The sequence below is a fragment of the Palaemon carinicauda genome, chromosome 41 (genome assembly GCF_036898095.1).
Source record: "Palaemon carinicauda isolate YSFRI2023 chromosome 41, ASM3689809v2, whole genome shotgun sequence".
In the NCBI taxonomy this organism is placed as follows: Eukaryota; Metazoa; Arthropoda; class Malacostraca; order Decapoda; family Palaemonidae; genus Palaemon; species Palaemon carinicauda.
Genome location: NC_090765.1, coordinates 22,689,340 through 22,715,244, shown reverse-complemented (window position 1 = coordinate 22,715,244; position 25,905 = coordinate 22,689,340). Strand labels below are relative to the sequence as shown.

The 25,905-nt window shown below is 40.9% G+C and overlaps 1 protein-coding gene across 3 annotated transcripts in view; it reads right to left on the bottom strand.

Moving 5' to 3' along the window:
• LOC137632323 (atrial natriuretic peptide-converting enzyme-like) overlaps window positions 1-25,905 on the bottom strand; it is a 229,331-nt gene that overhangs the window by 148,073 nt on the left and 55,353 nt on the right. For 2 of the 3 annotated variants that reach the window (XM_068364244.1, XM_068364245.1), the window contains 3 exons: window positions 9,491-9,667; window positions 9,267-9,386; window positions 7,560-7,673 (listed from right to left, as the gene is read on the bottom strand). In XM_068364244.1, coding sequence (XP_068220345.1) covers window positions 7,560-7,673; window positions 9,267-9,386; window positions 9,491-9,667 — 411 coding nt within the window. The remainder of the gene's footprint in view (window positions 1-7,559; window positions 7,674-9,266; window positions 9,387-9,490; window positions 9,668-25,905) is intronic. The other variant, XM_068364247.1, reaches the window with a different exon arrangement.

Here is a 25,905-nt window from a genome sequence, read left to right as displayed (position 1 = left end):
AGGTAGGAGGGAGAAGGAAAGAGATGGATGAAAGGAAGAATGGAGAAATTATTGAGGGGAGATGAGGCTCCCAGCTGCAACCGTGGAGAATTTAAGGGCCTGTAAGTTCTTTAAATAGTGGCGTTTGAATACCATAGGGGATTTCCAACCCGTATATTTCTTAAGGTCATCAAAATCCATATTTTGAAAGTAATTGATGGAGGTTGCCACAGACTGGATATCATGAGCATGGGGAAATGATTCCGGGTTAGCTTGTTTAATAAAATAAAGGATTTGCTGTCTGATGCCCTGAATGGAAATAGTGCCTCCTTGTTCTCTGATAAACAAGGGGCCAGACGAGCGGGTGGCAGTGCTAGCTAAAAAGGCCTGGTGTGTAGTGACTGGACACAGAGAAGTATCTTGGGGAAGAGGGATAATCTTCCAAGGGGACCACCTGTTTTGGGGGTCCTCGTTTTTAGCTAGGAAGGCTCTGTCTGGGGAAAGGAGGACTTCGCCTGACGGGAGGAAATCTATATTTTCAGGATTACGTGAGAGAGCTGCTACTTCTGAGATTCTAGCACCCGAGGCCAAAGCCGTTAAAAATAATGTCTTTCTAAGCAGGGAGATGTAGGAGCAGGATTCGTTATCAGTGTCTGAAGCAAGTTTTAGTACGTCGTTCAGAGACCATGAGACTTTTTGCGGACGAACCGAAGGTCTGAGCCTAGCACAGGCTTTCGGGATAGAAGAAAAATAGGAATCCGCTAGGTCAATATTGAAACCCACAAGGAAGATCTTCTTCAGAGCTGACTTAATTGTTGTTATAGTACTGGCTGCTAGGCCCTTGTCAAATAGGGACCAATGAAATGGCCAGATTAGAGGTCATCCGAGACTCTTCTGACTGTTTTAGGAAATCTGCTAATTTCTTAACAGCTGAATCGTACTGTCTAAGCGTAGAGTCCCTTTTGTCTGATTCTATAAAGAGGACATTTTCCGGGTCAATGTTCGCGTCCCTGTGGGCTGCAAACTTCATGAAATCCACAAAGTTAGGGTTTGGGCTATCCTTGAGGAATCTGACACAGTCCGAGTTTGGATTACCTGGGTCAGCTTGGGGAATGGTATTCGGAAGGGACGGAGTTTCAACTCGAGGAGGAGAGGAAACCAACTGCTTTTTGGCCAGTACGGTGCTACTAAAGCCACTTCGCCGTGGAAGGAGCGCAGTTTGTGTAAGACTTTCATAAGAAGATTCACCGGAGGAAATAGGTAAATCTTCTTCCAATGGTTCCAGTCTAGGGATAATGCATCCATAGCATACGCCTGAGGGTCCAGGTTCGGTGCCACATAACAGGGAAGTTTGTGGTTTAGTTGTGTTGCAAAGAGATCCACCTGGAGACCGGGAACCAGCCTGGATATCCACCGGAAAGAATTCATGTCTAGAGACTATTCTGACTCCAATGGTTTCGTCCTGGATAGTGAGTCCGCTATCACATTCTGGACTCCTGCTAAGTGAGTGGCTGACAGGAACCAGTTCTTTTCTAAGGCCAAGGTAAAAATCGTGACCAGGACTTGATTCAGGATGGGAGATTTTGATCCGCCTCTGTTTATGCAGTGTACTACTGCAGTGCTGTCCGAGACAATCCTGACATGAGTGGACCGTGGGGGGAACAGTCGCTTCAAGGTTAGGAAGACTGCCATGGCCTCCAGTACGTTTATGTGAAAGTGCCTCATGGCGGGGGACCAGGAGCCCTGAAACATCTGTTGTTTGTAGTAGCCCCCCCAACCACTGAGCGACGCGTCTCTGTGAATCGTCACTTGTGGGGGAGGAAATTGCAGAGGGACCGATTTGGAAAGGTTCTCTGGTTTTGACCATGGCCTGAGTCTCGTTTTCATAATTGAGGGGATTTTGGAAATCTTGTCTCGTAACGTAGTCGTAGCTCTCTTTCTCTAAACTCGACTGATGTCTTTGAGTTTGGCTTTCAATAAGAGGTCCGTCACTGACGCAAATTGAAGTAAGCCGAGGATTCTTTCCAAGGTTCTCCGTGACACCTGTTTGTGCTTGAGGAAGTTCCTCGTCTTGGATGCTATCTCTTTGACTTTTTTGGGAGGAAGAGACAGCTTGTGACTTGTAAGGTCCCATCGGATGCCCAACCATTCAAATTGGCTTGATGGTTGAAGGCAAGACTTTTGTAGATTGACTTTGAATCCCAGTTTGGTGAGAAACTGAACCACTTTGGTTGTAGCTTTGTTGCATTCTGAAACCGACTGGGCCCAAATGAGCCAATCGTCCAGATAGGCGATTACCTTGATCCCTTGGCTCCCGAGTTGTTCCAGCACTGTTTCCCCCAGTTTTGTAAATATCCTGGGAGCTATGCTGAGGCCGAAGGACATGACTTTGAATGCGAAGGCTTTCTTGCCCAGGCGGAAGCCGAGGTAAGGAGAGAAGTTCCGTGCTACTGGGACGTGATAATAGGCGTCGGTAAGATCTATAGAGGTGGTGACGGCCCCACGGGGAAGTAAGGTCTGTACCTGAGAGACAGTCAGCACAGGGAACTTGTCGCAAAGAATGTAAGAATTCAGTTTCGACAAGTCCAGGACTACTCTCAACGCCGACGAATCTTTCTTGGGGACTGTGAACAGGCGTCCTTGGAATTTCAGTGATCGTACCCTCTTTATTGCTTTCTTCTTGAGTAGTTCCGTGGTGTATTCTTCCAAGATGGGAGTGGGTTTCTTGAAGGTCACTGTCGGAGGTGGACCCCCTTGTGACCACTTCCAGCCTGGGCCCTTGGACACTATGCTGTGGGCCCATGGACTGAAGGTCCACTGGTTCAAGAAAAGATATAGTCTCCCCCTTACCTGATTCCCTTCATTGCATTGAGGTGAATTTCGATCCACGTCCTTCCCTTGGACCCCTGGTTCGAGGTCCGTCTCATTGGCGGAACTGACCTCTACCTTTGTTGCCCTCTCTGGAGTATCCTCAAAATGAACTCGAGGTCTCATAGGATGGGTTGAAGGCCGGAGAGGTCATCCAAGATGCCATGGGAGTTGGTTGGGTACCTTGGGGGCCCAGAAGGAACACTATCTGTTGTGGAGGAGCTGCCTGTGGAGCGGCAGACTTAGAGGAAGAGGGGGTTGATGAGTGAGGGCCTTGATGAAATTGGTCACGGCTTGACTTGTATGGGGTAAAAGATTTTTGTTTCTTTTTAAAGAAAGGTTGTTTCATACTTTCGAACTTTCGTTTGTTCGAAAGGCCCCATCGAACCTGCAAGTTTCGATTTGCCCTCGCCGCATCCTGGAGGACTTTATCAACTTCCTCCTGCGGAAAGAGAGTTTTTCCCCAGCAGGAGGCGGCTATGACTCTATTTGGCTCGTGCCGAATTGATGTTTCGGCAAGAACGTGCTTCCTGCAGTTCGTCTGAGCTGTCCAGAAGTCGTGCAGGTCGACCTGGAACGTTTGGAGCAAATTCTTTGCAAAAACGCGGAAGAGTAGCTCATCACTATAAAGGGAGGCCAACATTTCCACCGAAATGATGGGGTGCAGAGATCTGGCCAGTCTGTTTCGTGCATCGAACTCAGACTTTAGAAGGTGATCCGGCAACCTGGGAAGCTTCTCAGAGAAAAGAGAGGAGGCGCAGTCCGGATCCAACTTCCCCACCGTGAAAGTAGCCGAGGTATCGTTCCAGAAATCAGAAGGGCCTGGAACGAGCATAGAGGTGGGGTCCGTCTCTTTAAGGACAGGCAGAGGTGAGCCCTCCTTGACTGACTGGACGGTTAACTCCGCCACCTTGTCCACAAGTGGACAGGGAATGGACGGAGGAGTCATAAATATTGTATATGCCCCTTAATGGGGAGTCAACTTAGAGTTGACACAACCCCATTCAGCTAGAGTCCTGGCCCAGAAAGCTTGGGCCTGTTCTTTAGGAAAAATAACGGTCTCTTTGGGGACCTTGTCCATTCAAACTAGGGTATGTTCCTTCAATCGGACAAAACCGTTGAAGGGGAAGGGGAACTGAAGGCGGGAGGATAAAACTCCAGATCATCTAGAGGGCGGGTCCCTAAGCCCTCTAGAGTTAGTGTACCATCTAGGTACGGAGCATGTCTCGCGAACCGCCAAGGGTTGTTTTTATCAAATGGCGGCAGCTTAGAGGTGTCTGGGCCTGACGGAGGGGGTAGCTGAGTCCCGGAACGGAGGAGGTTAGCCACCATATTCTTCAACTCCGTTATGACACCTGACTGCTGTCTCATCTGTGTCGTAACCCACTCCTGCAACAAATTAAAATTCATCTGAGGCTCCGCAGAACTACTCGCCGCCGAAGTCTTGGCCTTAGCGGACTTACTTTTCTGAGCTTTAATAGGCGGAGTAGGCTGGGCTATTACAGGAAAGTCAGGAGTGGTGGAGGGTCCGGGGACCGGAGACACAGATAGCGGCGAAGCTGAAGAGCTAGACTTAAGTTTGTTTTTACGTAGGGGCTTCACCTTGTGTCGGACAGAGAAGGAGGGATCCCAAGATGAAGTTGATGGCTTATCAAAGCCATGAAAGGAAGAGCCAGGAGAGAGAGAAGGCAAAAGGAAGGAATCTGCCAACTCCACACCACTAACCTGCTCGTCCATGGGTTCTGTGTGGATGTCCAATGAGGAAACTTCTCCCGAGAGCTGGGTCTCCTCCTCCAGGGGTATTGACGCTCTGATAGCTGCAATCATAGGGTCGGCGACATCAGCAGGCACTGCGGCGGAAGAGGAGCCTGGGAAGAGTCGAGAAGCCATGTCTCCATCGAGGAGGTAGGGGCATCCAGTGGGGGCGTTACGGCCGAACCCCGAAACCCAAGACCGTAGGCTGGTCTTAGCCGTCCGGAGGGCATCTTCATCAGCCTGGAAATGGTGAGGATACTTTAGAGAATTGAAGGAAAGAATATATAAACATGTCCCAAAACTAAACAAAATCTATATATCTCATAGTGTATCAAATAAGAATCCCCGTAGTAAAATATTAATTATCAAACAATATCAATATATCCCATAGCGAGATATTAAATATTATAAGCTTATAATAAGTAGTAAAATTGAAAAAATCTTACATCATCATTCAGCAAAATCGAGGAGAGGTCGTAACACAAGGTGCACGCCTCAGGGAACCAATCCATGTAGGAGGGTTGGCCCGGCTCACGGACGAAAGATATAGGGCAGTGTGCGTGGGACCGGCAGACATCGTGGCCTACCAGATCCGAAAAGGAGGCGGAGCAACCCTTGGCAGCACAGCGGACTTTCTGTAATAAAAAGTTATATAAGTCTAGATGCTCCCCAAGACTCTAACACAACAGTAGGATTATAAAGAGCTGGGAGAATATGAGATGTGTATTAAAATGGGGTTGTGCCAAACGGGGAGCCGGAGCTCCGTTGTAGTAATAACAAAGTGAGAATGTAACAACCCCGTAGTGCGCCGGAGTCATGCAAATATGCGGGAGCCGGAGTTCCCAAGTAATTACAGGATAATGTAGGCTTAGTGATTGAAAGATCTCCGGAATGTGCCGGAGATCTGATGGAAAGTCCTCTAAAACTAAAATTAATATCTATCAATAACTAGTAAAAGGATCTCGAAAGGATACCTAGGTGATCCCCAGAGGGGAGGGGGGAGGGGTGGTAAGTCGTGTGAAGATGCCGTAGCAGGAGTCAAGATGCAAGTGACTATTGAGGGGACGAATCCCTGCCGTAGGGGTGCATCTAGATAAAAGGGAAGTTAAGAGATCCCAGCTCATAAACAAAACTCATGGCGGAGTTGGATAGAGGTTCAGACCCAACTCCCGGGCCGAAGCGGGGAGAGGGTGGAACTAGGTGAGGGGGAGTTAAAGGCGGCTCTAAGGTGGGCCCAACTAACCTAAAATATAGACTCTCACACGAACAGGACTAACCCAAACACTAGCCTTTAAATACACCAATAAGTAACCATATTACACAATAATAAAGTAAGCTAAAACCAAAATGCAATAAGATAATTTCCCACGTGGGTAAGAGATAGAGGGAGAACGCTTTCCTGTATGAACAGAAAACGGGAACTCCAGCCTCTCGCACTGTGTTAACAAACCCATAGGGGAGAGATGGAGAGAGGGAGAACACGTGATTGTATTAACAGAAAACGGGAACTCCAGCCTCTCGCACTGTGTCAACAAACCCAAAGGGGAGAGATGGAGAGAGAGAGAACCCGTGACTGTATGAACAGAAAACGTGAACTCCAGCCTCTAGTACTCGTGGTTACTCTTAAGAATAAATAACAAACCTCAAAATAAACACACACCTCAGTCCGTGAATACAATAAAAATAAACAATAAAAAGAAACGAATGATAGCGAAAACGGGAACTGAACAGTGAATAAAGGCGAAAACAAAAAAACGCCAAGCGGTGGTACTAAACCATAATAAAGCCCTGAACGCTATCCTTTGTTCGTCAAAGATACGGACTCATAAGCATTAAAAAGTACCAAAAGACTTACAAAACATGGTTCAAAATAAACGGCACAAGGCCAAGAATCTATAAAAAGATAAATTAACCAAGAATGACAATAGTACCAAACGGGCATACAAAAGAAATTGAAACGTATAAACGTAAACAATAATGGCCGCCATCACCGCGGAAGGTGTAAGGCCGGTCGCACTAACAAACACTAAAATTGCAAAAAGTAATAATAGCCCGGTACTAAATAAGCTGTCAAAACAATCTATGGTACTTAACATTGGTCCTGCAGTAAGAAGAGCTTCAGCCATGGCGAAAAAACAGCTCAAAACACGAACACAAGCAGTGTACAAACACGAAGCAAACAACGCTTACGACGTCCAAAAGAGGGATGAAGTTCAGATGGCGCTTGCGTCGGGCATCGGTGGTGGTTCAGGAGACGTAGCTAGTGCCTTTGTATCGGCCCATCCCTTTTGACGAAGGAATTAGCTAAATGGAAGACAGCCTGTGAATAGTGGTTTTCACACGCCCCTGCTTCATACACGACACCTTCAGGGTGCTCGCGCGAGGGTAGTAACCTCTGCATTCCATGCTTTTAACTTTCTCTGGTATATTTGGAAGTATTTATATCAGAAAAGTGTAAAGAAGGACACTTTTCACCGGGCGTCACAGGTCGACCCAGAAAAATATTTGTAAACATATCATCAATACAGCAGAGTGGAGACCAGAAAGGAATATAGCATTATCAATAATTTTAAAAAAATTCTATATTTACAGAAAGAAATAACATATAAGAAAATAATAGCCACAAAACTTAAGCAAGAGCAAAGGTCTAAAAAACAAGATATTTTGAAAGAGCTAAAAATGAATGCCTCCAAATCAAACAGTCATTATAACAAGAGAAAATATATATATAAAAAAAAAAAAAATGAACGTACATCCATAAGCCAAGTAACTATAGAATAAGTTTGGTTCATCTCGCCATTCTATATATTTTACATATAATGTAAAATACAAAAGTCATATTACTATACCGTACTTCAACTAGCTTAATTATAATCATTTTGATTATATATCAGGTACCAAATATGGAGCACTAAAGCAAAAGCATATAAAGTTTACAAATATTATTGTTGACTTACCATCACAGCCCTCTTCATCTTCTCCATCCTTGCAATCTATTTTGCCATCACATACACAAGCACGATCTATATTATTATTACATAATATTGGAGTCTGGTCATCACGACAGGTAACTGTAAAACAATAGTAAATTGAAACATAGCTATTAGAATATGCCTCTCAGTTTTCTTAAAAAAGGAATTTAGGGTAAGTGCATAATATATATATATATATATATATATATATATATATATATATATATATATATATATATATATATATATATATATATATATATATATATATACACACAGTATATATATATATATATATATATATATATATATATATATATATATATATATATATATATATATATATATATATATACAGTATATATATATATATACAGTATATATATATATATATATATATATATATATATATATATATATATATATATATATATATATATATATATATATGCTTAGTTTTCCAACTAGGGTTGTATATTGTCTGGCAATAGTAATAATATTAATAATATAGGGGCATCTTTCAAGCCACGGATGAATGGTGTTCTATAAAACCTTTACCGAGTTTTTCTGAGACGATTACAAGGGAAAACCTCCCAGTAGTTTTGAATAATGGCACCAATACTTCAAATGCTTAATGAGTCTAGAGATGCTTAAGGGGAGAAAGGAGGTATTATCAAGCATCACCACTTCTCTTCCACTGAAATAGTTAGTGGTAATTTTTGACACAAAGTGTTATTGAAGGTGGAGAAGGCATTGAATTTATTAATAGAAGACTACTGTATGAGATGTTATGATTCTTATGTTTTGACAAAAGACCTTACGTCTGCCAGAAGATTTTTCAGGAGCAACAGTTTAAGTTCTGGCAAAGAAATAAAAGCCCTTTTATAGGAATTAGGGGATGAAAGGATAAACTTGGAAAAAGATATATATGTATAGAATCAGTATCCATAGGAAGCAACAGGCACATATCCAGCAAAATTTAAAGGAAGTTTTGAAAAAAGAAAATACAATTCCAATCAAGTCTTTAACTGTAATGAAATTGGTAATCTTTTAAAAACGTGGCAACGTCCCTGACTGGTGAACGCAAGACTGGGGTTCGAGCCGCGCTCAAATTAGTTAGTTTCTTTGGTCGCTGTAACCTCACCATCCTTGTGAGCTAAGGAAGGGAGGTTTGGGGTACCCTATAGGTCTGTCTGCTGAGTTTGGGTGAAGAGGGGGCTTGAGTGTTGATCATATGTATATATAGTCAGTCTCTAGACCATTATCCTGCTCGATAGGGCGCTGTCACTGTCCCTTGCCCCTGCCATTCATGAGTAGACTTTAAGCCTTTAAACCTGGGTAGAACTACATCCAGGAAAGTGCAAAGCAGGCACTCAAATTCAAAGCAGAGAAGGATTGTATAACCATACTTCTTTGTGATACACAAAAGAGCCATATAGTCAATCTAGGGGTTGCGAACTGCTTCAATACTAAATGATAAAAAAACAAATTATCAAATAAGTTCATATTCAGAAAGCAGTATACCACATTTGGCATATTAAAAGTGGTTTTCCAAAACTGGCTGATTGACCATTGTACTTAAACAATTGATCAGCATATTATAAAAAAAGATAATTCATTTACTATTTTCTATGCTACTGAAATGGGTACATTACTGAAAACTAATACAGTTATTTTCGAAACAATACTTGCCTCTCTTGACTGTAGTGCTTGATAAAGGTGTGCTGTATGAAAAAGTGGTGCGTTGGGAAATTCCAGAGCTTGAAAAAGTTGTACTACCAGAAGACCAAGGGGTATTTGAAGTACCAGTGTCTGAAAAAGTTGCTATGTTTGTAGATGTTGTAAATATTGAGATATTAAGAGTGCACTGAAGTAACTATGAATGAAAAACACAGAAATCTCATAAGTTGAATTACCCGATGAACTTTCTGTATTTGAAGATGTGGTGTACTGTGATGGTGTAGTGTTAGGTAGAGATGCCGTACTGCAATTAGTCTCGTCCATTCCATCCGCACAATCCACAATCATATCACATTGACGCTCGCGTGGTAAACATCGAGTTCCATCACACGAAAAAAAACCATCACCACAACCTGTTAATAAAAAAATACTAATAAACTAAAATTTAATGACCTTTTTACTTATAAAATTGTATAAATCCTAAGTTATTGGAGCAAAATAGCCTTATGACTTCCTAAAAGCATGGTATATATTTGTAACATCATGTAACCTTAAATCTTTGGGAGCAATGAACCAAAATCAATTGCAAAAAATACAAGCATGTTTACAAAGGTCTGTATGCTTAAGAGATGTCATAAAATTAAAAGAGAGATTGCTTCACTATACCCATACACACACAACCATGGTTCAATAGTTTATGTGAAACTGGCTACTAAAGCTACATAAATAATACAGTAGAAATGGACTACCATTTAGCAATCAGAAGTACAGTACAGGGAACTTTACACAAGTAAACAAAAAATATTAATGCATCAAATAGGAAGCGCACTTCATTTTACTGCCAAGTACCTCATTAGCTCATTGCAAATAATTACCAAGCATAAAGAATAGCTTAAGATTTTGATTAACTAAACACAATCTCCTTTACATTCGAGCATACATATATGATTCGTAAATTTTTCTGAGTTTTATGCTGTATTTGTTATGCTTACATTGCTGCTATCTTATTAAAACAGTTATGCAATAAATCGAGACGTAAAACAGTATATACCAATGCAATGTTTTGATCTATATAAAAAGAAACCACAGAAACTTGAGGAAAAAATGTGAAATATTTCATGAATACAAGAAATGAACTAAAGTACTGTTTTTAGGAATATGGCAACTGAAAAAATGGAGCAATGAAGGTTGTTGTAAATGGTAGAATAAGGGGGTGATCAGAAAATAGCTGGGACAAGAGAGGTGTGCAGAAAATATTGAGGACACCTGGAGTGTTTATAGATACTAAGGTAAGAATGCATGACCTTGTTGAACCAATTTTCCTATATGGAATGTGTTAATGTTTAACAGGAAGTGAAACCCTGAAAATCTTCAAATGTACTGTGTGTAGTATATCTCATAATAAGAACTGATAGGTGAGAAATGGGGAGATAACTAGAATAAGGGAAAAGCTTTGGGAATTGAAATAGTGGATCAGTGTTTTCTTCTTTGAAGATAGCTTGGTCATATAGTTAGAGAGGAATGAATGACTGGGATTTGAATGGGGCTGGGGCTGGAGAAGCCATATTATGCTATCATAAAAATGCCAAAAGAAGGAATATCTTAAAGGTATCAATCATCATAAACATACACACTTATGCAAATAACTATACAAATACATAAATAAAAAACACATATTCTTCACTCCGAAGTATATGTTAAAAAATAAAAAGCTTTAGGAACAGATAGTTGACTTTCTATGAAACAAATTCATTTTAAAAAACCAACCAGAAACTCAACACAAAATTAACTTAAATAGTAATCTTTTAGCCATAGGAAATATAGAAAAAAAAATCTGGATATCCTCAAACAATATTAATCAGCCACAAGCACACACTGCCACATTGCTACTATCTTAAATATATTTGAGCAGAAAGTATACCCAATCCTCAGCCTAGTTAAAACAACCTTAACCATTGATTTGGAGTAGGTACTTTTTATTAATGGCATGAGCATAGAAAACCCATATCTCATTGCCACTTCCTTATTTTACGACCTAAGAAAAAGTTTAATGGAAAATTACAATCTAAAGAGACTTTTCCATCTGCCCACTACAGTACTTCATAAAAATACCATCAGGTCCAGGGGCTGGATTATTGTATGTAACAAGTTATGTAATCTAATTCCCTTTAGATAAAGGGAGCATTACTGTATAAGATTTTAATCAGTTGAAAAATCTAAGATTTTGTTTTTCAAAGATTCTAAAACTGGTGATCAAGAGTTGCTTCACACTTGCATGATATGCTGGAGAAATGTTCAGCCAAAGCACTGCTAACCTCAGGTGCTCCAGTCACATACTGACCATTCACCTACAACACTGGTGGTGGATTGGGGTAAACTTGCTCGCTATCTTTTTTACTTTCCTCCGTACAGAAGATAGGGGCGTTTTACTGTTGACTTAGGAAACAAAAGAAATCCCAGACTGGCGCCTAGCTTCTTTCATTGCATAAGAGAACTGTGCAGTACATTTTTATATGTTACTAAATTCTCTGCACAGCTTTTACGAAATAGAGTCAAACGTTTTCTTGTAACTCTGTGCAAGACAATTAGTTCTGAAGACCACCAAGGGACTAGTCGCCATCTAAATAATTATATGGATTTTGGAACAAAAGAATCTCCTGCTGTGTGAAGGATTCCATTCAGTAAGTCTATGGCATCTTCTACATTTTCAAATTATTCTGCATTCTGGTAATCTCTGTAGGGGTGGATTATTGTTGGCATTTATAATAATTGGCACATGATCACTAGTATGCCAATCATCTAACGTTCACCAATCAAAATCAAGAAGGCAGAGCTTGCAATTGAAAGGTCAATGCGTGGCAAGGTACCTGTCTGAACATGAAAGTGTATGGGCTGTCCTGTATTAAGAAGTTCCACATCTTCATTTCCCACAATTGATGATATAATGCTGTCATTGTGTTTGTAAATTCAACACCCCACAAAGGATGTCTACTATTCAAATCTTCTAGTAAGAAAAAAGGTTGAGGGAGTTGTGGAATCACTTCTACTAAATTATCATACAAGATGATGTCATTTGGAGGCAAGTAAAGTGAGCTAATGGTATATTTTCTCCTATCTATTTGTACAACCACTGCCTGCAGAGGGGTATGAATAAACAAAAGATATTTGGGAACAGCTTAACAAATTTATTTGAGACTTCGACCATGGCTCCTTGCTTGTTGATCATATGGTATCTTATAGCTAATATATTCTCGAGGACCAGGAGTACAATTATTAAGTTTACTCTCCTATAGACATACAATTATGGGAGAGTAATCATGAATAAGGAGCTTAACTTCTTCATATTTGCACCTTAGACATCAATAATTCCATTGCAAAATAGAGGAAAAACAACAAATTATACACAAATTTAGATATCGTCACCAAGTTTGATTAGACATGTAAGTAATTTTAATGTATGGAAAGATATTTCTTTACCTTCAGATCATTCCCCGATTTCTTTGACTTTACACCCTTTAATAAATGATATGTATTCCCTGTATTCACGTGATAAATATCTAGGAGATCATGCCACTATGTATACTAATATATCTAATAATACCTTTAATAAGAGACCTATAAAATTTGATCAAATAAATGTAGAGAGTTTTCGTAATCATCTTCTGAGCCGAGATTTCCCTATTCTTAACCATGATAATATTCATGAATATGTTAATTCAGTGTCAAATATTTTGTATGAGTGTAGTCAAATCAATCGTGTCAGGTATACTGGTCCATCAAATAATGTTATCAATCAATCATTAGAAAGATGGGATAGATTGTTGAATGATAATGATGATGCTCGGGTTTGGCAAGCCATAGATTGGAAAGGTCAATATCAGGAAACGAACGATAGCTGTATTCGTCCTAATGATGAACAATTCAGGGAATTTTATGAAGAACTTTTTAACCCTACGAGACCAACAGAAAACCAAATGGAGCTGAGTGATTATAACGTTACAATCCCTATTTTAGATAGTGAGATCCTAGAAAACGAAGTAAAAACTCAAATACACAAACTAAAGTCAGACAATTCTGGAGGACCCGACGGATTAAGTCCGGGGCTTTTCAAGGTATTACCAGTAGAATGGGTAATGTTGTTGACTTCTTTGTTTAATGTCATTTTCTCTTCAGCTCGTTATCCCTCTCCTTGGCAATTGGCTAGGCTAGTTACAATATTCAAACGAGGTGATCGTATGCGTCCTGTTAATTATCGTGGAATCAATGTAATTAACGTGATTTCAAAGTTGTATGACATGGTCTTATGTAACCATTTAATGCAATGGTTTTCTCCCTATAGAGAATAGGCTGGTGGACAACCTAAAAGAGAATGTATTGAACATATAGTAACGTTAAGACTATTACTTGATTTGGCTAAAAGGAAAAAATCACCTCTATTTGTTACCTTTGTAGACTTTTCCCAAGCTTATGACCGTGTGCCAAGAAATATATTATTCTGTATGCTTAAATGGTTGGGTTATGGGGCGGTGATGATTGCTGCTTTAGTAGCGATATATCATCCCACACATAGCATTATAGGAACTACTGTTATTACAGCTATGGTGGGAGTGCGTCAGGGATCCCCTACTTCATGTATCCTCTTTGTATTATATGATAATGATCTGATTAAGTTGATTAAAGAAAATTGTGGTCTTGATGGGTTCCTGGCACAGCTACATGTACTTGTATTGATGGATGACACTGTCATATTATCTACGACTAGGAAATAAATAAATAAATAAATTAGGACTTCTTAATCAGTTTTGTCAAAATAATGGTATGAAAGTAAATATGAATAAAACCAAATTTTTTGCTATTAATGTAGGGATGATTGAACGTGAACCAATAAAAGTAGATGATTTGACGGTGTCATGGTGCTACCGATATATTTATTTGGGAAGTGTTTTTACAAGTGACGGGTTGGTATCGTCTGCCATTGCTGCTCATGCGCAAGCAAAAATGTGCCACATTTCAAAATTCATATCTTTTGTAAATAAAAACAATGATGTGCCATTTTATGTGAAGAAGAAACTTTTTAATGCTGCTTTAATGTCAACAATTCTTTACGGGTGTGAGCCCTGGATTAATGGAGATCTGAAACCTATTGTTAAAGAAGATTTTCAAAACTTAAAACAGGCTGTAATAGAATCTATTCATCACGTAGAGAGACATATAAATTATTGAATCCTGAATTTACTGCACACGATGTATATACAAAAAAGATTAATGTTAATGATATATATAGAACTTCTTTTACTAGATTAAGGTTAAGCGCTCATAACCTTGCTATTGAAACAGGTACTGTAGGTGGAACAGAAGAGGTCGAGGTCGCCTCCCAGTAGAGGAGAGACTATGCCCTTGTGGAGAGGTACAAACGGAGCTGCATGTGGTGGAGTCCTGCTCTATTACACATAGTATACGAACTAATTATAATTAAAATTCATTTCATCAGATACTTTACAAAGATGTAAACTCCACTGTGAAAATTGCCCATTCAATCTTGAACTGTTACCCATAGATATATTTTTTTGGTTTAATATTAATTTTCAATTTTATGATAAAGGGATTTTGACGAAGGAAAATCTATTTCTGGGAAGAGACCTGTGACGCCCGGTGAAAGAAGTCCTTCTTTACACTTTTCTAATATAAATCTTCCAAATATACTAGAGAAAGATAAAAGCATGGAATGCAGATGTTACTACCCTCGCGTGATCACCTTGTGGGTGTCGTGTATAACAACAGGGGCGTGTGAAAACCCTATTCACAGGCTGTCTTCCATTTAGATAATCCCTTCATCAAAGAGGAGGGCCGTGACAGGCCCTAGAGAACACCGTTGGACTACCCCACCGACACCTACTACGCGCGCTCTCCAGGTCATCCTTCTGTTTTGGACTTGCCCGCATAGTCGTATTATTTGTGCTTTCGGTGTTTTTCCCGTGTTGGGCGTTAATTCATCATGACTGACGCTGCTACTTCACCCTTACCAATGTTAAGTACCATAGTTTGTTTTGACTGTTTATTTCAGTACCGGGCATTTGTTCTTTTTCCAGTAATGTGAATTTTAGTTTGGGAAGCGGTTGGCCTGCCTCGGTATCGGCAGCCATTTTGGTTTTGTTCGCTTCGATAGTTTTTCGAGTTATATTGCCCATCTGGTACTCTGTCATCTAGGTTATATCACTTCCGTTTTATGACCAATTTTATTCAGAAAAGTGATTTATAGGAAATATAGTTAATGATTTTAATTATGATATATGCTAAGGAACTATTATAAATCATGTAATTTCATGGACTACATAGTATATAAAATAATGCAAATATCCCGATTGTATAGATTAATGTTAATTTGTAATTATATTTATTGAAATTTTTTAATGTAAACTTTGTGGTCAAAAAAATCTATCTATCTAACTATCTATCTATTTTTCCTAGCTTTACAAACCTGAGTCATTTAAAGGGGTTACTTCTGGTTTTGGTTTTTGTGGCCAGACAATCAAAGAGAAATCGGGAGATAATATCATGTTGTGTTGTTAGGCAACTCCTGTCCCTGACACGTCCCGCTCGTACCAATCATATACTTACAAGAATCTTCTGATCAAAGAATTGCAGGGTGGCTGAGACAGAATCTTTGGTAAATGGTACAGGTTTGTATAGCTAGGAAAAAATGGATTTTGAGCAAAATGAAAAATCTGTTTTTGGGTGAGATAGCCATGTCGTCCTGATGGAAGGTTCCTAATAGAAGCTTCCTAAGGGATATATGTACTACAGTGATATTCCAAGAGAATTCTACCTTTAGGTCTCCAGAATTCTAACTCCTGGCATGAATATCCTTAATTTTCTCTCAAGGATATCGCATAATATCAGGCGACATATTCTTGACACGCCACATAGCAATCTGCGCCCCAAATAGCTTTTACGCTTCGAGGGGGAAAGTGGCAGAATTTAGAAGAGGAGCCGTATTAAGGTTACCCTAGTTCCCATACTACGATTGAGTATCACAACAGCGCCATATCCAAGATGGCGGACATTCCTTGTAGTATTGACCATGGTGCTACAGATACAGTAGTTTTGGAAGGGATACTGTGAAGATCTTTTCTTTAGAAAGAAGGGTGAGTCCATCAGGACGACATGGCTATCTCACCCAAAAATAGATTTTATTTTGGGCTCAAGCCATGTTGTCCTGATGGAAGCATACCAGAGCATTAATGTATCTGTGGATTTCTTATCAGTGCCTTAACCTTGGGACAATATTTCTATGGTCATCTGGACCATTTGAGACAAATGATGTTACCGTTATCCGTCATTATCACTAATCATAAACAATGTTAGTGCTTCCTGCCCCCTAAAGGGAAGAGTCATTCTAGACGGTAGAAAATGGGCCTCAAGGTTAGCATATATTGTATGAACAAACATAAGTATACACTGAGTATATAAACAGTCTCATGGTTTGTATATATTGCTGAACCAATATCACTGTCTGTTAAATCCATTGTTCGCAAGCATACAATGATATGAAGTATACTTAAATGAGTAAGTCAAAGAACTCAGGCATCTTAAACATGCAATTGTTGGGCGAATTAGGACGCAATTACATTCTAATAGACATATATTTATAATAAATGACTAAATGAATTAACAGCTAAAATGAATGTAGCATGATAAAGGCATTACAGTATACCTGCAACATATACAGAAATTATTTTTCCCTTTTGAAAGGGAAGAGATGATGAGTGCCACTCTCAGACTGAAGAAAAGTTTTTAATAAAATTTCTCTTCATAATTTCTGTACCTGTTATATTCTACCAACACTGTGTACTACGTACACACGGCACTAGTGCTACCTGTATAATTCCACACCTGAGATTTTGAACAGAGTTAGTGTCACCATGGTAACACTCATTTAAAAAGGGGATCACACTAAAAGTGCTGACACCCTCTCCCTTTAATTAACAGTCCCAATCAATTAACTGTTCATCGCAGAATTAGACGACAGGTTTTAATACACTACCTGCTGGCACCATATAATGCTTCAGTTCATGGACCTGCTTAGCATAGTGTTTGTAGAACACCCTGGATGATTTCCATCCAATATATGAGCGAAGATGCTCAAAGTCCATAAGCTGAAAAAAGTTCAGTAATGAAGCAATTTTTCTCGGATCATGACCTGCGGGAGTACTGTCAGGATCTGCTCTACGAATAAAGTAGGTGAGCTTTGCCCTCAATTGTTTTAGGGATAAGTTTGATCCAGATGTTTCTCCTTTAAAGAGCTGTCCTCCCCTGAAGTCTGAAGTTCTACGAAGATAGACCTTTAGACACTCTACGGGAAATAGATAGACCTTTAGACACTCTACGGGAAATAGAGAGACATCTTCCTTCAGAGGGCAGATTCTCCAGGGACCCCACCTCTTAGTGGGTAGCTCGTTCTTAGTGAAAAAGGTTGGATCAGGAAAGAGATTCAGTCCTCCCGCTTCTGTGAACTGAATGTGGCCCTCATCTCTAGATAGGGCTACTATTTCACTAACTCTAGCCCCAGAGGCTATAGCGAACAGAAAAATAACCATTTGGGTTAGATCCTTGAGGGAACAATCTTCATTGTTCACAGATGAGGCATAATGTAGGACCTTGTCCAAAGACCATGAGATGGGCTTTGGAGGTGCTGCAGGCCTAAGCCTTGCACATGCCTTCGGAATCTTATTAAAGATTTCATTCGACAGATCGACTTGAAAGGCATATAGAAGAGGTCTAGTCAAGGCTGACTTGCACGTAGTTATCGTGTTGGCCGCCAGACCTTGATTATGAAGGTGGACAAAGGACAGACAGAAGTTCATTGCAATTTCTTTCGGTCCTTTTGCTTTTACAAAAGCAACCCACTTTTTCCAAGATAACTCATATTGTCTTCTAGTTGACTTAGACTTGTATTCTTCTAAGAATTCTATATTGCCTTCTGAGATCCCAAATCTTTTCCTAACCGCTAAGGCAAGAAAATCATGAAATGAAGGGTTTGGGCTCTCTGTGATGAATCGAAGGCAATTAACTTCTGAACCTTCTGAGATAGTCCTGGGTTCAGATGTAGGGCCAGCCTCAGCTTCAATTCCTTCACTAAAGGGAACAGATTGCTCTTGGGCTATTTGGGAGCTAATAGAGCCACTCCTCCCTGGAAGGATCTCAGCATGTTGAGGACCTTCAGCAGGAGATTGGATGGGATGAACTGGAATTCCTGAGTCCATCCCTTCTATACTAGAGACATGATGTCTTATCTCCACTAGAGGATCCTCGTATGGGGCTACATATCGAGGTACTGTAGTTTTTTATGACACTCATGACGAAGAGGTCGATCTGCAGCTCGGGGACTTGTTCCCATTTGGGAGAGAATAGGTCTGCATCTGTGGACAATTCCAACTCTTATCGGCTTGAGTCCGAGTAGAGCAGCCGCTGTCACATTGCGGATCAATTGTATGTGAACTGCTGATAGGTGCCATCCCTTTAGATAAGGGATGGTTAACGTCACCTAGACAGTATGAGACGCTCTCTAGCCTTGTCGGTTCCGACATCTCATTATCACTTCGATGTCCCAGATCAGCCTGAGGAGGTCTGATCTGTGTGGAGAGAGTTTCCTCACCCATGACAGGACCAACATGGCCGAATCCCTTGGACTTTCCTCTGATGGGAGTGAATACCCCATTCTTCCGACTAGGCATCCATGCAGATGATCTCCAATAGTCGGGGTAGTTGCAAGGGCACGGTCTTCAACAGGCTTTTGGCCTTTGACCATTGTTGGGGAAGCGATTAAGGAAAGACCGATATCGGTCCTTTTAGATCTCTTAGAGCATTTGATGAGTATCTTCTCCAGACTCTTAACGCATCTTTCAGCTGTGCTCTTAGCACTGGGTCTGTCACTATTGCAAACTAGAGAGAGTTCAGAACTCCTCCCTGTTAGCGTCTGGGAATCCTGACTGATTACCATAGTCTCTTGACTGACCCTGCGATCTCCTTTTACATCCCCAAGGGAAAGGAAGGTTGATGTGACCACAGGTTTCAATGGTTTTTTAACCATTGAAGCCTTTGAGCTTGAGAGAATCGAGACTTCTTGTAGCTTATCTTGCATCCCCGATGTTCCGGGAGCCGGATCATTTCCTTGGATGCTCATAGACCAGCCACTTCGGGTGCTGCCCACCCCAGCCTTTCGTCCAGGTACATTGTTGCCTGAACTACTTTTAAGCTTGGTTTTTGCGTGACTGTGTCTGCCAAGCCCGTGAAGATACTTAGAACTGTGTTTAGTCCGACAAGTATCTTTCCTAGGGCATATGTTATCCTCTGTAACTTGAATCCTAGGTAGGAGGGGAGGGGGTGACTGACTGGAAGTTGCAAATAGACATCTTTCAGGTCTCACAAGACTGCGAACACCCCTTTTTGAAACATGGTCCTTATGTTCAGAAGGATTAACATTCTGACCTTGCTGTTTTATTTGAACTTAAGTGGCGACAAGTCCAGAATGACTCTGAGTTTTCTTGAGTCCTTCTCGTGAACACCAAACAGCCTTCCTGGAATTTGATGGACTATAGTTTCCTCACCGCCTGTATGCTCTAGAGCTCTCAGGTATACTCTTTCAGGAGGGTTTTGGAGTGTAGGAAGAGTTGAGGAAATGATGGTGGAGGCATGTCTATTTCCCATCTTGACTAGGCCTCGGACCCAAGGATCGAAGGTCCAGCGATCCTGAAGGAACCTACCTCCTACCAGAAGCGTCTCTTTGCTTTGCCTGATCAGAAGGTTTACATATTCGACCGCTTGCCTGTGGCACCGCGGTCATTGCAACTGTGGGATGTTGTTGAACAGCCTGAGGAACATGTCTAGACTTTCCCGTCTTCCTTTTAGGTTGGGGACCCACAGCCGTGGAAGATTTTCTCTTTGAAAAGATGCCCCACTTTTGGAGAAGTCCTATGTTCTCAGTGGTGGCCTTCTTAATCACTTTTCTAACTACGTTGTTTGGAATGAAGTCTTTACCCCAGATGTGAACGAAGCTAGAGAATGCATAATAATCCTTGAAAATCGATCAAAAAGGTCAGATCAACAGGGAACACCACCGTGCGAAATCGCTACAAAATTAGGAATGTCCGCCATCTTGGATATGCCGCTGTTGTGATACTCAATAGTATTATGGGAACTAGGGTAACCTTGATACGACTCCCCCTTCTAAATTGTGCCACTTTCCCCCTTGAAGTGTAAACGCTATTCGGGGCGCAGATTGCTATGTGGCGTGTCAAGAATACGTCCCCTAATATTATGCGACATCCTTGAGAGAAAATTCAAGGATATTCGTGCCAGGAGTTAGAATTCTGGAGACCTAAAGGTAGAATTCTCTTGGAATATCACTGTAGTACATATATCCCTTAGGAGGCTACTATTAGGAACCTTCCATCAGGACGACATGGCTTGAGCCCAAAAATACATATTATATAAAATTTGTAGTCATTTAATGGGAAGTCTACCTTAGGTAGGAGGAAGTCTTCCTTAGGTAAGAGGTCTACCCTTTTACTCCAGATACAATTTTTATAGTAGCAATAAAAGACCAAAGCGAGTCATTTGTGAACAGTGTAACTGGCTTTTACGAGGCAGGGTCTTCTGTTCCATTCCAAAGAGCTTTACCAGGGTGAAGTGATATGAACATTAGGAGGTCTGTGATATTAATATATTCAATATATTAACTAAAGAAACATAAGGCCTTCTTACCTGCATTAGGAAGATTTTAAGTGAGGGCTTCAACATTGATGAAAGTCACCATTTGCCTTTATACTCATAAGCACCCTTATAATGCAGAGTAAAACTGATGCCTGAGAGAGAAGCAGATATTTGTCCTTGAGAGCTTAGATTAGACTATTGTTGTACAGACACAATGGGTCCCATAGAAAAGGTGTCTAGGGACCTGTTTGAACACCCTTAAAAGTAGCGGTTCGTAAAAGTGGTTCATCTCAAAGTCTTGGTTTTAGCTATTGAGTGGTTTCTGAAGAACACTAAGGTTGCGGTAAGCCCACGTTTATCATGCGTTCAAGGGGGGAGGGGGGGCAGCCTTTCAGATGCTTCCCCTAAGGATTTATAGTCTATCATGATAGTTTCTCTCAACCAGAAAGAAATGGATTTTTTCAAAACTTTCTTTTCGGAGCAGCCAGTGTCCACAAACAAATTGGATTCCATGCCTCTAAGCTACATACTGCATCCTTTAAAGATATTTACATACTGCTCTTACAAGACACAGTAACATGTCATCTGGGTCATCAGTTACTTCTTTGAGAGACAAGATCATGAAGGAGTCAAATCTGATATCATCACCAACCGGCTTTTGGGTTTAGCCACAAATTCAAGAATAAAAGACAGAGATAGTTCTCTTCCCCCTCTGGAATTAGATGTAACATGAAATATACCAAGCAGTTCACTCACTCTTTTGGATGAAGCTAAAGCAAGGAGGAAGACTGTCTTCAAGGTAAGATCTGTCTAAGGCTTTATGCATAGGTTCGTGCAGAGATTTCTTCAAGGCACGTAGGATCTTATTCACATCTCAGGAGGGCAAGACTGCTCAAAACTACTCATCAAGGCTGAGAGGTTCAGTCCTTTCGGTTTAAATACTTGGCTCAAGGCTAAGCAGGAGCCTTTCACTGCAGTGACTGAAAGGGCCTTCTTGTTCTTTAGGAACACTATAAAGTCTGCAGTCAGGAGAATAGTGGCTTTGAGTGGAACAATATGCCCTCTACGACACCAATCACAGAAGATTTTCCATTTGGCCTAGTAAACTGCTATAGAAGACTTTCGGAGCTGTCTGGAAAGCTCCTTTGCAGTTGGCTTTGAAAAGCTTTTCTTTCAGAGGAGATGCTGGGTAGTCTCAGGCCGTGGAATTTTCTTATGCGAGGTTAGTGTAGCACGTTTGGCCAATCACAAAGTTTTCTAAGTATTTCCATGATAAGTTCCAGCAGTTCTGAGAACCATTCTATTGTTGGGCCACTAGAATTAATCTTACCCCCTTTGATATTCTAATTCTGTTCAATGTTAGTCAAATCTGACAGAACAGTGGGAAGGCGTAGAAGGCTAGACCATCACACGGGTGTTGAAATGCATCTTCCATCACTCCAGCTTGGTCTGGGACTACAGAGTAATTCAGGTGGATGGCGAACATGTCTGAAGACAGGGAACACCACAAAGTCAAAAGTCTCTTCACCACTAGAGGAAGCAAACACCATTCTGGACTGACTGTCGTTCCTCGATGGCTCAGATGGTCTTTAATGACGTTTCTCTTCCGGGGGATAAACCTCACCAAGAGAGAGAGATAACCTGGGACTGTATCCACTTAAGAATCTCTACTGCTAGGTTGCATAGCACAAGAGAGGCTACAGCTCCATGTTTAGAAATTTAGGTCATTACTGTGGAGTTGTCGCTCATCAACACCACGGAGTGACCTGTCAAAGACTTTGCGAAGAGGAATAATGCTAGTTGCACTGCTTTCACTTCCAGAAGTTTATGTGGAAGCTCCTGTCCTCCTCTGACCAGAGGCCCAAGATTGCTTTCTTTCCAAGGTGAGCACCCCATCCCTGGTGAGATGCATCTGTGAACAGCATGAGCTGTGGGAGAGGAAACTGAAGGGATGTTCCCACGATAGGTTATCCTCGTTCAGCCACCACAGTAGGTCTGATATCACCTTTTGAGGTACTTGCAAGGTTGCAAGATGATCTGAGGCTTGTGACCACTATGTCTTTAGAGCCCACTGCACCAAGCACAGATACGCTCTCCCCAGGAGGACAAATTAATCTAACGAGGAGAGGTGACCTAACAACTTCTGCCATATCAGGGCAGGCAGGAGGTCCCCTTTCAGAAAAGTTGCTGCCAAAGTCCTGAGCCTCATCAATCTGTCTCCAGCAGGGAAGGCTTTGGCTTGCACCAGGTCTATGTCCATGCCCAGATACCTAATGGACTGGTTGGGGACAAGACTGGACTTCTACACTTTCAGATGGATCTGTAACTCCTTGCATAGATCCAGAAGTAGGACTCTGTGTTTCAACAGGAAAGCTCAGGATTCTACCAAAAGAAGCAGTAGTCAAGATATCTCAAGAGCTTGATGCCCATGGATGTGTCTAGACTAAGACAAGGACAAAGACTTTGGTGATGACCTGGGGAGCTGTAGACAGACCAAAGCACAGCACCCTGAACTGAAATAGCTTGTCTCGAAAGAGAAACCTTAGGTACTTCCTTGAGGAGAGATGGATGGAGACCTGAAAGTAAGCATCTTTTAGGTCTATGTTCAGAAGCTAGTTGTTCTTCCTGATGGCCTGGAGAATGGAGGTTGGTGTCTCCATCTTGAACCCTGTCTGCAAAATGGAGAGGTTCAATAGGTAGAAGTCAATAAAAGGGTCTCCAACCTCCCGGAGGTCAGCTTCTCTACCAGGAGTAGATTACTGAGGAAGCCTAGAGAGTCGTCAATGACTTCCTCCAATGCATTTTTGCTTAGCAAATTGGAGACTTCCTCTGCTAGATGTAAGTCTTTTGATGATCCTTTAACATAATACAGCTGAATCCAATTCCTGGTCAGGGGAGGTGGACAGTGTATGAAGGGAATCCGATACCGAACGGAGGACTTCTACCGTCCAAGGGTCAGGCCCTAAGTCTTCCCACCTTTGCAAAATGCATATTAGGCATCGCCCCCACTAGTGGGAAGTTGAGAGGCAAGCCCCCCCTTATGTGAACTTTTGCCACCACATCTTCTCAAACCAAAGGAATATCTTCTCTGGCAAAAGATAGAACTAGACTTTTGCCTCCCAGGATGTTGTGTACCTATGGGAGGGAGAAGACATCTCTGCTGGGGAGGTGGTTTAACCCTGGAACGGTACGGTGGGTCGTCCGCGACCCCGAGCGTCAAAAAAAAAAAGAGGTTTTCCTCACGTGACTCACCCCCGTGACTGAATTTGTGGGTGATCGACCTGCAGTAGGTGTCTCGCCTACACGCTCTAGTAGTGTCCAGATGTGCATTGCTGTAGCTGTACTCCTTCCCCGATTTCTGAAACGCGTCGGGGTCGAGCGCGACCGAGTTTACCCTTCTAAGGTAATTTGCATAATTATCAAAGTTATTACGTATTATGAAATTGTCGTAGAATGGTGCAACTTGTATAGGTTATCAGTTGTGGAAAGTCTTGGTGGATGGTTTGGCTACCATGTGCAGGATTTTTTTTTTAGTTAAAATGTCGTTCATCACCACGAGGACCATTTTACCGCGAGTGTCCCTTTTTCATTTTTTTTAATATTTTTGCCAAGTCATTTTTCCGTAAGATATTGCCAAATAGTGTCGTAAAACTTTTGCTTTTTTAGTGTTGGAAAGTGTGTCTAGATGATCTGGCTACCCATGCGTGACTTTGTTTTTGTCAGATACGACGTAGTTATTGGTATATTGGGTATTTAACTGCGGTTGCCAATTTCTGTTTTTTTTCAATATTTGTAAAAATTTACTACGTAGTAAGGAATTGCCGTATATTATTGATTTTTTTTTCATGTTTATGTGTTAGAAAGTGTGCCTTGATGGTTGGGCTAACACGTGCATGTCTCTTTTTTTATCTGAGATGCCGTATATTAGAATGTTGGGCATTTTTCCGCGAGTGCCCCTTTTTATTTGTTTTGCATTTTTTTGCTTAGTCATGTTACCGTAAGGAATTGGCAAGTAGTGTCGCAAAACTTATATTTTCATAGTATTGGAAAGTGTTTCTAAATGATCTGGCTACCCATGCCTATTTTTTTTTAGCCAGATATAGCGTATATATAGGTATATGTTCGATTTTCCTGTGATTGCCATTTTTTCGTTTTTTCCCATTTCTTTCAAAATTACTACGTACTAAGGAACTATCACAGAGTAATGATTCATTTAGATGTTTATTTGTCGGAATATGTGCCTTGATGGTTTGCCTAGCACGTGGCTGATATTTTTTTTTTCTGAAATGCGTATAATAAAATGTTGGCCACTTTTCCGCGAGTGCCCCTTTTTATTTGTTTTGCATTTTTTTACTTAGTCATGTTACCGTAAGGAATTGGCAAGAAGTGTCGCAAAACTTATATTTTTATAGTGTTGGAAAGTGTTTCTAGATGATCTGGCTACCCATGCGTATCTTTTTTTTAAGCCAGATATGGCGTATTTATAGGTATGTGTTCGATTTTCCTGTGATTGCCATTTTTTCGTTTTTTCCCATTTCTTTCAAAATTACTACATACTAAGGAACTATCACAGAGTAATGATTCATTTATATGTTTATTTGTCGGAAAATGTGCCTTGATGGTTTGCCTAGCACATGGCTGAAATTTTTTTTTTCTGAAATGCCGTATATTAGAATGGCCATTTTTCCGCGAGTGCCCCTTTTTATTTGTTTTGCATTTTTTTGCTTAGTCATGTTACCGTAAGGAATTGGCAAGTAGTGTCGCAAAATTATATTTTCATAGTGTTGGAAAGTGTTTCTAGATGATCTGGCTACCCATGCCTATCTTTTTTTTAGCCAGATATGGCGTACATCTAGGTATGTGTTCGATTTTCCGGTGATTGCCTTTTTTTCGTTTTTTCCCATTTCTTTCAAAATTACTACGTGCTAAGGAACTATCA